Source organism: Seriola dumerili, unplaced genomic scaffold (assembly GCF_002260705.1).
Source record: "Seriola dumerili isolate Sdu_G_001 unplaced genomic scaffold, Sdu_1.0 BDQW01000309.1, whole genome shotgun sequence".
NCBI classification, from domain to species: domain Eukaryota; kingdom Metazoa; phylum Chordata; class Actinopteri; order Carangiformes; family Carangidae; genus Seriola; species Seriola dumerili.
This window is the reverse complement of record NW_019174564.1, coordinates 2,495,097-2,512,397: the sequence shown is the minus strand read 5'-3', so window position 1 is coordinate 2,512,397 and position 17,301 is coordinate 2,495,097. Positions and strand designations below refer to the sequence as shown.

The window sequence follows — 17,301 nt, the reverse complement described above, 5'->3', positions numbered from 1 at the left end:
GAAACATCCTGGTAAGCAAAACAAATGAATATATTATCGTTAGACTACATACCTCTGAAACTTCAAAGCAGACACAGATTGAAGTTGAATAAAATATTAAGGAATAGTGTGACATTGCAGGATATATCCTCAGTCAGATGAGCATATTGATACCACTCTCATGTCTGTACACTAAACATGAAGCTAGAGCCAGCTGCTAGTTAGCTTAGCTTAGCATAAAGACAGTAAATGGGGGCAAACAGCTAACCTGGCTCTAGCTGTAGTCTTATACTGAACATACAGATATGAGTTTGATAGCGATCTTCTCATGTCAGCTAACTCTTGAGAGATAAGTGTATTTACCAAAATGTTGAACTATTCCTTTAATTATTATGACACTTCACTTAAGTGAAGTTCCACCGGTGCTGTACTCTTTGATAAATTGGGTTCCTCTTTGTGTAGCTCCTGTACAGCCCTTCTGAGCCACAGCAATAAATGATAAAAGACGGATATGCATTCTTTCCTCTTCTCCCTTGAAAAACTTGAATCATATTCTTTTTATTACCAATGTACTTGGACTCATGTTATTTATATATACAGTATAAATAACAGAATACCTTGGTGGGAGACTGGGATTTCTTTCATCTCAATTCAAGGAGCTTCAAAGATTTTTTTTGTGTTTTTTTTTTTATTCTACTCTTGGTCTAACGCAATCTGTGGCAAAGGAAGGACCCTCACCTGCTCTTCAGATGCTGGATGCTCCCGAGACACTTGAAGCGACCGTTTACCATGATGGCCATGCGTGTGCACAGGGCTTCACACTCCTCCATACTATTGAAAGAAAAGAGTGGGAAATTTTGCAGCATAAATGGGAAATAGCAATAACACCAGATGCTTACGTCCTGTCCTTTCCAGTTAAGAGCCAATGTGTATTTTGTATAATGGAGATATTTTACAGATTTCTTTGACGTCTCTCCTTCTCATTCAAATTGTGCTGGATCCAAGACAAGAGCACTGATAACAATGGTTTTTATAAAGGATACAAATCACATTAACACTCAACACATTTATTTTAGACTATGTAAGCTCATTACTATGTAAGCTATTTCATTGAGACTTCCCGGTTACAGTTCAAGTTGGGTTAAAGCATTTTCATGTCCACTTTGACACCTTTAACGGACAACAAATTTGGTAATTAGAGGGAGAGGAAGGGACCATCTGTAGTTCTTATTATCTCATTTTTTCTCTTTGGGTGTTGGGCTGGAGCACGAGTCATTTGTAGCTGAGGCAAAACCTGTGAAGCCTTTCTGAGGAATGGTGCAATTAGGATTATGACTTTGTAAAACCTGGTGAATCTGCCACTTAACAAAACACAACCACCTGGTCATGCCATGGACGATTGGACGCAGCTCAGCCACACTGCCTAGGACAACAACAAATGCTTTTATTTCTCAATGAAGGCAACACATGTAATGAGGGTAATATATTCCAAATAAAAAAAAAACAGCACAGATTACTCACATGAACTGCCAGGAACACGGGACGATTCAAAAACCGAGGCAGTTTGGGAAATGGTAAAATGAAGTGGCATATGAATTGTTAAATGTTGCGTATCTACCTGGGCCATCAAGTTTTAAGTTTCACAGTTTCCTAACTCACAACCATGTCCAAAACTGGCCAACATTACAGAAAAAAAGTTGGGGAACTTAACTTTACTCCAGGAAATCTTGGATAATGAAAAGACTCCAGCACTGATATTGACAGTTTCTCTTTTCATGGTGAAAAAAAAGCCAGTCAGTCAATATTCCCTCACGCTTCATGAAAGCTTTAAAGCAGTCAGTGTGTGTCTCTGGCAGCCGTTATTAACTGCCACACAGGAAACAATACCTTTCAACTAAAGTGTAACTCAAATCAATTATAATTACAATATCTACAATACACATTCATTTTATGGATAATTTGGTAGCTCTGCTTCCCCTTGCGAAGTGTCAAATCCATCAAAGAAAATCAATAGATAAAGAGTGATGCTGCACCTGTGTGATGTGAGGATGACTGAACGTCCCTCCCTGATGACACTGAGGATGCAGTCCCACAGGAAGCGCCGGGCCTTGGGGTCCATCCCAGTGGTTGGCTCATCCTATGGTAAATGTAACCTCTTTAAAACAGTTTCCATTACAGCGCATCTTTAAGAAGCGTAGGATGTCATGGTACACCATTTAAGGCAATAATCTGTTAATCAATTAATGATATGTTAAAAGGGTGACAATGAAAAGGAAATACCTGAGTAAACAAGTGGAGAAACAATGAGCAGCAATAAGCAACATAAAAAAGCCGTTACCAAATCTCAACCCAACTGAACAACTGTAGATTTAATGTATTAAAGTGTAAGGCAGCTCTTACACATCATCAAAACACCGTCACATTGTCCGGTAAATGCCCTGAGACTTGTCCTATATATACTTATAAACACACACACATACACACACACACACAAGCATATGGCATAATGCACACAGTAAAATTTGGGTGAATTCAGAGTAGGCCCATGCACACATAACCGAGACACATACTGAAGCCCTCTCCAGCACAGCACGACACACACTGACACACACACACACACACACACACACAGTCTCAGCGACTTGCTTTTTCTTTCTCCTCAGGGCTAGTCTGTCCATGCACGATTAGAGAGTGACAGTACTCAGTCCATTGCCTGGTTTCGTTCCAGGCCTGGTTCTCCCTCACTAGCACAATCCTACAAATCCCATGGGGTACTTCCATCACCGTGCCCAATGTGTCCCCGTGCAAACCCTATGTGGCACTGCCTCGAGGCCGCCTGGACTCCCTGGGCTAGCACACAATACTGAAACTGACACAGACACTGACAACACATTATCCCACTGCCTCAAAGTGAAGGCTAGCCTGGCTCAGGCGAGTAAATAAGGAGGTTTGGAACAGTGCAGCTCTACAGCCTGCAAACTGAGCCAGAAAACAGAAATGGCTGGAAAGATTATTTAGTAAATGTCATTTATTATGGATTACTCATTACCTGACTAAAACTGTTATTAGCGGCATAATCTGAAGAACTGCTTTAAATGAAGCAAAGAAACGCATTTATTACCGTTTACAGGCAAAAAAAATGCAATGGCAATATGTTGTAACTTGTAGTATTTCTGCATTATTTGACCTTGTGATGCGGTGGGATAACAAGTCAAATGCAATAATCATAATGAAAATTTATACCATACACATTGAGCCCCCATAAGGAGTCCCCAATGTGATTTAAGGCCATTACAGTCTGTCCCTCAAGATAACATGGACACAACTTCCTGATTAAACGTTAAAGCCGCTTAATTGAAAACATGTGATGCAGTATGTTCTGAGTCATGCTTTCATTAATCTTTCATCGGTGAGAAAATGCTCTTGCCCTGAGTTTTAAGTTAGGATAGGATAGGAATTTAATATGTGTAAAAGGAGTTCAGTGTGCAGCACAAATCGGTTCTTCCCTGAAAAGAAAAAAGAATTAAAACATGACCAGTGAGTGACCCCTGAAACACACATTCTCCTCATCCACAAATAATGTACTTGTGATCCTTTGGGAAATCCAGTAAGGATTTGTGAATTTGATCCATATCTTGTCTTTTCTATTTCTCATTTCTGAAAGCATACATTAGCCCAAATTCCTATACTCTATCATCTTCTTACTACAGTCTAGTCTCTGTGTGCTTGTAAAGAGAGAGAAAAACCCCCCAGATCTGCTGTAATCCAAACATCTGCACCACATCAATATTGATTTAAAATATTACAGTCTTAAGTCTTAATAAAACAGAAGCGTATCACACTCTCACCGTGTACAACACATCAATAAAGCTGTATCTCACCAGAAAGATCACTGGAGGACAACCGATCAGGGCTATAGCAGTAGAGAGTTTACGTTTGTTCCCACCGCTGTAGGTTCCCGCGGACTTGTTGGAATATTTGACCAGCCCCAACTTTTGGATCCCCCACTCGGCCACCTTTCGAAGAGAAGACACAAAGTGAACATTACGGTGTCAAGAAGAGTGTTTCCATGATGGATGATATTTTGGCTTGGATCTCCAATGTATTTAAGCTCTGCGGCTTTCAAGGACGAGGCATGACAGCTGGCATCACTGTAAGACCTTAATCACAGGCTGCTGAGGTACTTTACTGTTCTCCCTGCTATTTCAACAATTTCTCGTTGGCACCAGCAATCAGGAGCATCGCCAATGTGCACAATATCACCGGGTCTCTACGGACATGTTGAGGTGTCACACTAGATGCAGGATGTAGGCCCTGCATTTCATTTAGAAAACATTCCTTGCAAATACATGTGGATATATTTGATTACAGATTATGCAAATATGACAACATGAGGATTCAGTTGGAGGATTGCCACCAAAACAGCCATATTACAATGGGCCACAGTAAAATTAAGAGTTATGCTAGCAGCGCAGAACTGGGTCCCTTTGGACTGTAGCTAAGAGATCAAAGTCCTGGCGCCAGGTCTGAGGCCTATGGTCGCCGCCAGCCTCTTCCTGTTTTGATCTTACTGTTGTAGAAGCGGGCGGTGCAAGAGGAGTGCATGGAGGCCGCATAGGGCCGGCCACACCACTAGGCATGGTGAATAATGTAGAGCCATAACCCACAGCTGCTGCTTTTCTACCACCAGCCCTTTTTCATTATGTATGGCTTCACCCATTGAGGTTATCTATCACTTTGACATGTGCTCCAGCTTGCCCTACATGAATTCTGGTTGAAAAGTATTTGATGTTAAAAAAAAAAAAACACGCTGAAAGGAAATAAACTGATAATCCAGTGTCCAATGTCTTGAATTACTAGATTTGTGTTTTTTTAATCCCCAATTATGGCACCTAATCTACATTCATGTGTAAATGTACAAGGACAGGAAGCACGACAGGAAGTAATGGTTACCATGGTGACCTCGTTTTCAGGTACCCCCCGTAACCTTGCGTAAAACTCCAGATGTTCTCGTCCAGTAAGCAGGTCATTGATAGCATCAAACTGGGGACAATAGCCCATGTTCTGGTGCACATCCCTCATTTCTGTTCGTATGCTGCGAAAGAGAACATACATGTTAATTGACAATGGATGCCATTAATGTTTGAGATAAAAGATATATATATATATATGTATATACACATATACATAAAATGAGAACATTTAGAAGGCCAAGAAGCATACACTTCATTTATTCTGCCTATTGCATTTCAAAGAGAACTAAAACTTCAATTGATTTAGTTGGAAAGATTCATTAAATATTCACAATAACTTGATAAGAAAAGAAAATCAGAGCTGAGAGTGTCATGGCCTGTGTTTCTCTTTGAAACTCTGCCAAACTAATATGGAGAAGCAGAGTGGTTCATATACTGTACTCATGGTCTCAAGTTAGTGTCTTCAAAACTCTCTGTCTTTGACATAAAAGGTAGGCAAATAAAATAAAAACTAAATACCAAAAATCTGGCCCTGCAATCTTTTCCAGACATACAGTTCCAAGCTCAGCAACATGCACCCTCTAGAGGCCAGTAAAATAATGGCAGCAATAGTTCTGGATGAAGACATTTTTTCCTTTCCTTTCCTTCGCAATCTACGATATTAATACTTTCACCACCTGCAGGGAGCAAATGTTACAGCTGATTTTCTCTCTTCTTTTTATAGCTGCTTTGTTTTTTCAGACATAATATTGGACCCATTTTTCCCCTCAAATGTTATTTTCCCGGAGCAATGGTCAGCCTCAGGGAAGGTAAATGTAATTTGATGTGTTTGGAGGCTGCAGGTGGTGGACTGAAAGCTTTAGTGATCTAATATTATGTTTTGTTTTAGTTTTGATAAAGGCTCATGATAAGAGTAGGTTATAGCCTTTAGCAGATTCAGAAACAACCCACCACAGCTCCACATTTTTAGTTTTGTTAGTTCAGGATGGACAGATTCTGCCGCTGTATGACAAACAAAGAGTTAACCTTTCACATTGCTGATAACCATTAAAGTTCGCTGCCCCTCAAACTAGAGTCATCATATAGTATCTATGGGAAAGTTAATGAAAAACATGTCACTAATCCAGACAAATATTTATTTAAATTTAAGAATTTTTAGCTGTTTGTCTAGCATTCTGTGCGCTAATGACCAAACAGCTATGTTATTAGCTGTTTGACTGATAGCATACGTGCAAGATTTGCCAGAGAAAATTTTTATCAATGGTTCCATTTAATTTTGAAGTGTTTGGTGCCAACATGCGTGACTTTGATACTTTATACCACTGAATTGTCTATTTAAAGGTTAGACATTTTGACAAATGCTTGTGTGCTGTTTCAGTTACATGCTTAGCCCAGCATAAAGGCTAGAAGCAGGGGGAAACAGCCAACATGGCTCTGTCCAAAGGTAAAAAAAAAAAAAAAAAAATCTGTGTTCCAGCTCCTTTAAAACTCTCTAATTAACTTGTCCTATGTTATACATTATATACAGTGGCAAGAAGAAGTATGTGAACCATTTGGAATGACCCGGTTTTCTGCATGAATTGGTCAAAAAATTTGATCTTATCTTTAACTAAGTCACAAGTACAGACAAACACAATGTGCTTTCAGCTAATATAATCTTTCACACCCATTAAACATTCACAATGCTGATGGAAAAAGTAAGTGAACTCTTGGATTTAATACCTGGATAAACCTCTTTTGGCAGCAATAACCTCAAACAAGCTCTTCCAGGGGCTGCTGATGATCAGACCTGCACAACATTCAGGAGGAACTCTGGACCATTCTACCTACAGAGCTGCTGCCGCTCGGCCTTGTTCTTAATAATGTTTGGTGTGAACATTTCTCTTCAGGTCATTCCACAGCATCTCTACTGGATTAAAGTCTGAACTCAAAAGCAAAAGGCAGATTTTGTTTGTTTGTATGACATTCTGTGGTAGATTTACATTGATATTTAGGATACCTTGATAAACTTGGGAACTCATTTTCCCCTAGAAGATGGCGAGCTGTCCAGGCCCAGAGGCAGCAAAGCCCCAAATCATGATGCTCCCTCCACTGTATTTCTCCTTTGGGATGATGTTTTCGTGTTGGTATACAGTTTCTGTTTTTTAATACTATGTTCTTCCCAAACAATTCAATCTCAGTTTCATCAGCAGATAAAAGATTTTCCCAGTAGTATTGTGAAGTTTCAATATACTGAACTGTGTGTTGGTTCAAATTGACAGTGTTTGTTCAAAATCATCACTTAGATGAAGATCTGACCATATTTTAACACAAATTCAAACATAAATGCAGGTAATCACCAAAGGGGTTCGCCTCCTTTTTCTTGCATCTACCCATAAAAATAAAAAAAAACCCAAGTGCAAAAATCAACAGGTTGTGGCTTTTTGCTGCATTGTGTTAATTAGTGAAGTTTAGAGATGCATGTGGGCAGATTCCTTTTACTTTTGGCTCGCCTTTTTGTTTTCCCCCACTTTCAGTCTGTATGCTAAGCAAAGATAATCGCCAGCTGGCTGGGGCTTCATCTTTAGCGTACATGACAGCGGTGTCAACATTCTCCTCTGAAACACAACTGAGGTGGTCCACTGCTACTGCCAGTTTGCTGTTGGTCTTAGCAGGCCAGCTTTGCTCTTTAGCATTCGACAGGCAGTAACACTGGGCGGTAAACGGATGGCGAATGTAGGTATGAAAAGCTAGTCATTGTAAGCTCACAATCACTGATAAGAGAGAGAGAGAGAGTGAGTTGTCAGGAGAGCAGAGACTTCCATTCAAGAGACTGCTGCTTCTTCTCTTCTGCCGATCATTCTTCTTGCCAATGCACAGAAAGTGTAATGAGCTGAAACCAGAAGAGTGGGCGTACTCAAATCTGTTTTTCTCTCCTTTCAGTTTTTCCTCTAAAGGTCTGTGGGATTTTTCTTTGATCTCCATTACCCACATTAATCAAAATTAATACTGCTGTGTTAGGTGTTGCTCTACTCATCTCCTTTTCTTTTTGGAACAAAGTCAAATACCAGATGTGTACATGAACAACTACGGCAACCTCTGATGCACAACCAGCCGCAGCTCACACTCAACCACGCTGCCTTACAGATGCGTGCCGAGGCAACAGAACACAGTTGTTTGTTCCTAAAAATAAGGAAGAGCAAGCTTTCCTTCGCTCAAATGCTTGAGTCTCACATCGGTGGTGTCAAGGTATTTTTTTTTTTTTTTTAGGCATGTACAAAGATTTCTTATGACTGATTCCGCAAGGCAGAAACAAAAAACATAGCAAGGTACAGGGCGAGGATGTGAAAAGGAATGATATATGGGAAAGATGTGCAAGAGGCAGGAAGAAAGAGAGAGCAGAGTCTTCAGCATTTCTGAGAATATCGCAGTGAGGAGACATGAGAGAAGCGAAGTTGAAAAGGCAGAGACGGCAGAATTTATGAGAGATATCAAAACTACCTAGCCAAGAAAAACAAAGAGTGAGAGTGTGAGAGATGGAGAAATAGAAAGCTGTGTTGCACAGAACAGGAGTAGCTCCGAAAAGGTGTGAGCTAAAAATAAACCCCCCCCCCTCAGCTCGATTCCCACCTGAAACGCCATGTTGGGTGGTTAATTATGATGAGTTACTCGGTGCACTAGCGGGACTTAGCGCCTCACCTGTATCCATTTAGGAAGGCCTCTCCACTAGAGACCGGGATGTCTCCTGTCAGCATCTTGAATGTGGTGGTTTTCCCAGCCCCATTGATTCCCAGCAAGCCAAAACACTGGTGGAGACAACAGGGAGTCCTCCATTAGAGCAAAGTGCTTTGTAGATACAAGCCTCATTGGAAAACAAACAGGACGCAACTGTGATGGATGACATTTCAAATACTCTGTATGTAGATACGTTTTCTTTGAAGAAGTTTATCTATAGACTTTCTAAATATTGTAAATATATAATTGAAACTACAATTTATAGAGTGTGCATGACTGGTTCAATGTTTAGCAAAATAACAAATTGTTATTTCTGTACACAAACAAAACAACAGACAGTAAATCAACACGGCAGACACACAGGAACAAATACTGTAAGAAGTCGACCATTCCCAACGGCATTTCTCCCTGCCTCTGTAAATTGCTACAACAAACATTATCCTCTCTTCATCTTTTCTCCCTGATGCTGCTGATTTTACTTCTCTCTGGAGTGCTTGAGGCAGGAAGTTGTCTCTGCAGCGCCCTGCGGTCATGTGACCCGCCTTAGGTGCTCTGGCTGCGGCATAAATATTTGATTTCTGTCATTCATTGATCCCTGCTTGTTTGTGACCTGTGCCTCTGAATGCATAGAAGAGGGCTAAGCTTGATGTAAATAATGCATGGAAATGCAGTGTGTGATCAGCAGAGCCCCGTGAATCATAATATTCCACTGGCATTTACACTGGGCTTTGAGTAAACAGTGGCAGAGAGGATGGAAACCAGCGGAAAGCCCACCAATCACGACTGAGATTATGTTTAAATCAAGCTTTCCAGAAAAACAGTGATTGTGTGTGTGTGTGTGCGTGGCAGTTAGAGAGTATAAGTATGTGGGCATTTGTATTATACAGCATTTATGAAGGTTTCCTTGTCCAAAACTGTGCAAAGGTTCACTTTTCGGCATTTTTGTATTTGGTTCATTAAGTTTCCTAGTGCCATTTTACAAGTTTTCTAAATCAAACATCGCTGGGTCGTCATGCCTTTGCTCAACATACTCCGTTGCTCTAGCAATGCTCTTCTACTCGCCTGCTTGTGTGCTTTTAGCACACACATGCTTGGCAGTAGCATAATGGCAGAAAACAAGCCCAATAAGGAGATTAGTGTTCTTCCTAACACCTTCTCTACGCAGTGTTTGGAAGATATTTTGATTCGACTCAGAAATCACTGCAGACTGTAAATCAAAGCCCAGTCAGAGAATCTCTGCTCATTGCTGCATGCTCTCATGTGTTAATATTTTGTAAATATTGTCCTCAATATTCAATTTCTGTTGACTGCGTCTTCTTTCAGTCCATTGATGTCCAAATTTCCAATAAAGTCTTCTAACATGGACAAATGCTACTTGAATAGGTCCGTGTGTGATTCAGCAGCATTTGGCTCACCTCTGCGGCAGGTACGCCCACACATAGCTTGTCCACAGCAGGGGTGCTCTTCCGAGGGTAAACCTGCAGGGAGCAGACAATAAAATGAATCAACCAGCCCGCTAGAGAAAGAGAGAGAAAGAGGGGGAGGAGGCAGGGAAGGGGTAGGGAGCAGACAGTGTGAAAGATAGCAGAGAGGATGGCATGAGAAAATATGGAGCGATACACCAGAGCAGCAGGGAAGAGGTGAGATGGAAGAAGCAGGTGGAAAAAGAAGGACAGAGAGAGACACACAAAGTGAAGGAAACAAATTTTAACGAGAAGGGATAATTTGCAACATTTAGAGCGAGCCAGATGGGAAAAGGTATGAAAAAAAAACAAAAAAAAACAAAACAGTGAGACACTTGCACAGGGGGGAAGGAGAGGACATGAACATTAGTATTTGTGACTGCAACGACAGCATTCATGAGGAAATCTGTCTCCACTTTGAGTACCACTTCAGTACCCTCACTAACCTTCAACACACTCACAAGTCGCCCAGTATTTTATGTACGGAGGCCAACTTTAAGCACAGCTGCATTTGGTGGTGCCGTTTGATGACTTTAGGGAAGAAGAATGCTTTCCTTAGTCTGATAAAGTACTATAAACAAGTCTGTTAAACATGGCATAGATAACAAGACTAAATATCTACAGCCATGCCAGGGAACACATCAGGATGCAATGCTCATTACACACCACAATTGTCTGAAGGTTGAAAAAAGCATTCACTTGGAGTTGTGTTTCTGGCGCCTGATGAACGCACCATGCACATTACAGTATTCACTCTTGTTTTAGCTCCGCTTTGGTCTCCACCAACTAAAGGGAAATCTGGCATTTCAGCTACTAAACGCTCCACTGTGTTCACCAGGTAGTCACTAACTTTGTCTGTCAGCCCTTTAATGCTGGGCAAGTACTGTTCAGTGGGTTTATCAGAGCTGTTTTGCTAAAAAAAAAAAAAAAAAAAAAAAAAAAAACAGCTGCCTGCTTCTGCTTCAAACACTTGTAAGTTGTGGGCAGCTGTTTACTCATGAGCCCAAAAAAAAGCTAATGCACAAAAACAGAGGGTATCTTTTCAAGATTTTTTTGATTAGTGTCTTTGGGTTCAACACCATTTGACCCATTGTTAATATAAAAATGGTGAGTGCAGCTTTAAAAACTAATATATTTAAATGTTGATGTAATGTAAGATAATGTGAGCATGGTAGAAAGCTATGTGAGCATTAATCAAAATTAATTTCATTTTAGAGGCATCCTATTATAAACTGAAGTTGTGAACATGTTACATGAATCATTAGGATTCTGCCTCTGGTGACAATGAATGTCTAAGTCCGATTTTATGGCAATCCAGCTGACATTTGTCAAGATACACCACAAGGCAGGCCAACACGAAAGGAAACTAGACCCCTATGAGATGCAGAATCCCATCTCTCAGGACAAAGAGGAAAATGAAACTACTCACATTCTGACTGTGAGTCAGTACCCTGCTAAGATCATGTAGCGACACTAGAAATGAGAAGGCGCTTGATGTTTTTCACATCTCACTCGAAAAACTTTCTACGGTGCATCCACATCCTCCCACGCTGACCAACCTCATCCGAGCACATTTGCATCATCTGAAAAATCTCACCAGTGGAGGTAAAGAAACATAAACTTCAAGTGAACAGGATATGGTAAAAACTAAAAAAAAAAAAAAAAAAAAAACATTTGACAAAATGAGGTACTTATACTTAGTGCATGAGGGGTTTTTCCACATCCAAGACTATGTAAGGGTTTGATATGTTTTCAAAGTGGTTTGAAAGCAGCGTTGTCTTGCTCTAGCGCAAAAAGACAAGACAAGGTCTTTGTTGTTGTTGCTGAGTGTGACAGTGAAGACATTTAACATTCAAAATCAAGGACATCACTCTGTCCCTTTGAGTTATGAAAGAGTGAAAGAGTGACTACTGTTGACTGTGTTTTTAGTTTCTTAAAAGTTGAAAACATAGTTCTCAACGAGCGCTGTGTATGTTCACGTGCCTGTATGTGAGTGTCAGCGACTGAAGCATGAACGTTCATTAAAACAGACAAGTGACAGCGTACCTTCATCAGTATGAAGGATACACTTCCTGTATAGAATTTCTAAACCAAATATCCACCATTAGAAACAGTCATCTGTCCCAGATGTATTCTGAATGCTACCAGGCAAATGTAAATTTAGAAGCGCCACTTCAAGCCTGACAAACAATGACTTTGCATTTATTACACAGTTGGCACATCAAAAGAGGTATTTGATAAAAGCAGAAGTTGCACAGATCCATCATTCTTCCAGTGCCATCTGGCAGCTGCACTCAGTACATATCAACCTGTATTACACATACTACTTTTTAGTGATAGTTTGCAGTGCTAAAGCTACATCAAAGCAGCAGACACGTGTATTGAAGAAGGCAATTAAAGGATAATTCCCCTCTGACTCCAGCACCACAGCAGCTGTCATGATAAACAGGCCGACATCTAATCAGATGAGACAGTTGAGAGAGCTGGCGGTTGTGCAACCCTTAAATATAGATTTAAGTTGGAAAATCACGAGCTTTAAGCTCTAAATGACATACTTCAGGTAGTACGCCAAGACACGGCTCTATTTAAAAATGAGTCACCAACATGTGGTCCATCCAGTCCACAAACGACAAACAGTATTATGAGGTGTTACCTTAAGGTACCTGAAGGCAGTGGCTCCCAACTTTCCCCAGGTTTTGAATTCTCAAGGTTTTTATAGGAATTCAATGATAAAAAAAAGAATACAAATTACACTTTGGGAAAGAAAGAATTGCTGAAGTAATATGATTTCTGGAAAAACAAAATTTCCATCCATCCTCCTTGCCATGAACATATAGGACTGGGCGATGACACCATTTTGATAAATATCACACAAAAAAATCCCACAATAATAATGATAAACTGTTGAGTAACTCACTCTAACTGTATCTGTTGTGCTTTTGGGTTGATCTGCACAACCACTCTATGAGGCTGCAGCAACAGGTTAATGGAGCTGACACGTATAGGCCCACATGTGTCCTTCCTCATTAATGGTGTAAAATGGATGTGTTAAAAATGATCTATACGGATTAATATGAAAAAAATATATATATTGTGATGGTATTTTTCTCTATATTGACCAGCCCTAGGAGTATACTTGTAGTATGCCAAGATGCTACTTGTCACTCATTAGTCACAAGGTTCTTTAAAAACTTTCCCTGTCGGCTTAGTGAGTGACTGGAAGGTTAAACTGACAGCACTGGGCCTGGAAAGTGTTCACAGATGGACACACTTCCATTAAAGTCTCCATCGATTACAGTGCTGACGCTAATGCAGCAGCTAAGTGGAGGCTAGCAGGTGGGGCGCATTGCAAAGCACTCCTGTTCAGAGCAGCAGGAAGAGGAAGGGGAGGAGCAGGAATATGACACATGATTGATGGCCTGTCGATCGCTTCAGAGGCATGTTTAGATTTATGACAGGGCCCAGCCTGTGGCGCATGGCCACCGAAGCCACGCGCTCATTGATCAATTTGTTATCTGCACCCCAAATGGATGGGGCACAGCTGTGGTGGGAGTCAATGAGGGCACCGCAGGAAGAATCCTGATGCCTTCTGCCACTGCACCGCTGTTTTTGTGTGGTGATGGGCCACTGTGTCTCATCTCAGAGAAATGTTGTCAGCCATGAAGGTGCACATGAACGATGGCTGAGCTGCTTGTCAACAACAGACGAGCTCAGTCACATCTAATGTATTCTTTGGCACTGTTTTAGAGTTTTATTTTTACAGTACAGTGGTCCTGTTTTTTGGGGGATTAAGTGTTTTCATGAGTTGTGGTGTAGTGTATTAAAAAAGTTAGCTCTACAAGTTTTCCCTGAAAAGGCAACATGCTTCTCCAAAACTTTTCACCTTGTGAGATGATGTGTAATATATTACCCAACCAACTGTTATACTCGGCGCTTGTTCAGTAATTACCGTAGGGAGTGTGGTGCACGTCTGTGTCTGTGTCTGTGCAATGAGTGAAAGATTAACCACGGTGAGACTAAGAAGACCAAGGGAGTAAAGGAGTGAAGAAGGGTGGTAAGTAGCAAAAGGCTGTTAGATTGTCCAGCTGTTGGCACTGGAGCTGCAAAGCAGGCAGCTGTGGTGACACTTCCTGCTGCCCCACCGCCTGCAGGGAGGGAACATCTGCCGTTGGATGAGGCGTTAATCTCGGCGGTGTTGAGGCACGCACTGTCACAGCACGCTCAACTTCACCTACCAGAACTTGGGAGGGCCTGAGCTGTAAGGGAGCAAAGACCGTTACACACCTAAAAATGCAATTTTGTTAGATTTTCATGCCCACTTAAGATGTTTGTGAATGAGCTGTGGGCTTAAAACCCCCTTTACCCATTTGCCCTGAAAACTGAAACTAGTGCAGGTGCAAGTTAAAAAAAAACTCCTCCTACTCACACATATCTATGTGCACAAAGTTGATAATTGCAATTTAAGATCTTTCTTGTAAAATAGATGATGTAGTTCAAAAGACTTTTTGGTTAAATAGAGAAAAAAAAATACAATTTATTATTCTATTAAATTATTATTAAATTTTTAATAGTGTGGGTTATCACGGTATAATGTTTGAAAACAAATAGAAAGGCTTGAAGGAGGAAAAAAAAAGCATATGTTCATAAAATAGGTAGCATACTGCATTAAAAATGTTAGCATGTAACAAAGAATAAGAGTAAAAGTAAGAGTAAAAAATAATATAAATGAAAAATATGGAAATGAAATGAAAAATAGGTATCAAATGTTAAAGTGCATACTGGCCTGGTGTGTAGGCGGGCTCAGTATATAAAAATGTAAAATGTGTGTAGCGTATGTCACAAAATTTTCAATGCACTCGAGTGCAAATATGCAAAAGTGCAGGGCAGAGCAAAGGAGTCACAGAGCATACTGAGGTCAGAGGACACAGGTCACCGCCCTGATGACCTGGACAAAGAAGCTTTTTCTGACTCTCTCTGTGTTGGACTTGTGGCTTGTTCCCATAAACAATCAAAGACAATCTCACAATTTATAAAAAAAAACCAAAAAAACAAAAAAACAAATGAATCAACCTCTACCAAAAAAAGAAAAGAAAAAAAAAAAGGAAATGACTATGTCATCAAGTGGGAAAAGTGTCATCATGTATTAAAGTAACATTTTAGCAAGACCTCCAAAATGCACTTTACAATACCTTAGTGAGGTCACAGATCCTCAGAAGGTCATTCTCAGCTTTGCCTTCATACACTCGGTCACGTTCACGGGCAACATCGATATCCTCCTCCTCCGCAGATAATGACTTCCCTAAAATAAGCCTGGCAGGGAGAAGTCAACCGCAGTTGGTATAACACCCTTCATTAAAATTAACATGAACTCGCATGCCAAATTATATGGGTCAAAGTTTAATCTCAGTGAAACAATCTCTGCAATTTTCATAAATAGTAGAAGCCATAGGCATTAGTTTCCATGGCAACTGTGGTTTTGGACTAGGTAAACACTCAGGCAAAGGAGAAAAAAAGGAAATCGGGTAGTAGTTGCCTGACGGATTCACTGTGCAACAGATGTTTCATATGAATTGAGTGCACAGTACATTAGTAATTTAAATGCAGGAGAATAGGAGGGAACTGAAATGACTGAAACAAATATCGGATGATGTTATACAACTTTATCGAAAACATGGACATGAACAGCAACATAAATGAACATTACTAAGCAATGTAAGGTCACATTTAGATAGACAGACAAACTTTCCTGAGCCAGTTTGATTTAATTCACTCTGACACTACTGCTGACAGCAGCGTTTACCTTGGTTTGCAGAAGAACTTATACTGGATGAGGATTGTGATGACAAACATGACAACTCCCTGGATGGACATGGCGCAAAGGTTCTTTCCCACCATTTCCCAGCTGAGTGGATCCTTGAAACGGTCCTCCCCTGATAAAGAAGGTAGGAATGAAGAAAAAAAAGGAGGGGAAAAAACAAAGTCAATTCAAACAGGAAGGTAAGTAATCGAATGAGTTATAACCATGTGTCATTTCATGTTAATTTCCAGCCCTTATCTACAAGCTCAGAGAATGATTTAGCAGAAAACATTGTCAAAACAAAAATGGATTGCCAGATGTGCATTTTCTTTCATGGACAGCCAAATATAGCTATCTTTGTCAAAAGTTAGTGGAGAGGTGGAATTTGTCAGCTCTTTGAAGTGTTTTTGAGACATATTCATTGGTGAAAGCCAGCAGTTTAAAATGCCACTTAGCCTTAAAAATAAAACATAAAAAAAATGCTGTCACCTATGTCATGTGAGGAAATTGCTGACATCCCGCACTTTTCATGTTGAAGCCTCTTTTGGCTAATGAACACGTAAGTAAACCTGTGACAGCCCCCGACTCTAATCATTTTCAATTCTGCTCTCTCTCTCTTTCCTCCTTCTCTCAGCTTCTACAACCCTTGAGCCCAAGGGGGGAGAGTAAGGAGACAAGAAAAACGAAAGCGCTTTTGGTCTCATTCTCTGGTAAATAGCCCCTCTCCACACTAGTCCTTTTAAGTTGTGATTGCTTTTTTTCTTCCTCCTCTCCACCACTGCCGCAAATGATTCCTCAAACCACTATTTCCTGCTCCATCTCTCCACAGATAAGACTCCTCTTCCTCTTTCATGTGCCTTTTTGCCTCTTGATGGCCCCCTCAACCCTGACCTGACTCCACCTCTACAGCCCCGCTCTCCTCTTCTCCCTTTTGCTTGTCTAAATTTAATAGCCTACATGTGAAGAGTAGCTGGAGCTCTAGAGAAGGTTTGAGGGTTGTGCTCCTGGTCAAATATTTCTCTAACTTGTGGGATAAAGAGCTATCTTTTTGTGAAGAACAGTGCAATGTCACTTTAAAGGAAAGTAAAGGAGTTTGAGTTATTTTTTTCTGAGGCTCTAATACATGGTCAACAAGAGGAATAAAGTTGATTTTTGCACTACTTTTTAGAAATGCTAGCAGCTATTGGATAGATTGTCCCTTAGCTTTTCATTTAGCAACATCATCAGGTCAAAATTACTTTGATTTGTAACCAAATAATCACAAAACTGGTGACATTAATGTAAAGGTGTACGCACAACTCACTTCCTCTGTGAAATGTCAATGCATGCTAGTTGTTAGACATGGAGACGGCAGTAATACATAGACGTTAGACTG

The 17,301-nt window shown here is 40.5% G+C and overlaps 1 protein-coding gene across 1 annotated transcript in view; it reads right to left on the bottom strand.

Annotated features, from left to right (window-relative positions):
• Positions 1-17,301, bottom strand: part of LOC111231607 (ATP-binding cassette sub-family A member 1-like) — a 146,165-nt gene that overhangs the window by 14,089 nt on the left and 114,775 nt on the right. Inside the window, exons 41-48 of the mRNA XM_022758766.1 lie at positions 15,930-16,059; positions 15,319-15,439; positions 10,082-10,144; positions 8,631-8,737; positions 4,933-5,074; positions 3,861-3,995; positions 2,013-2,116; positions 718-810 (exon numbers count right to left, since the gene is read on the bottom strand). Coding sequence (XP_022614487.1) covers positions 718-810; positions 2,013-2,116; positions 3,861-3,995; positions 4,933-5,074; positions 8,631-8,737; positions 10,082-10,144; positions 15,319-15,439; positions 15,930-16,059 — 895 coding nt within the window. The remainder of the gene's footprint in view (positions 1-717; positions 811-2,012; positions 2,117-3,860; positions 3,996-4,932; positions 5,075-8,630; positions 8,738-10,081; positions 10,145-15,318; positions 15,440-15,929; positions 16,060-17,301) is intronic.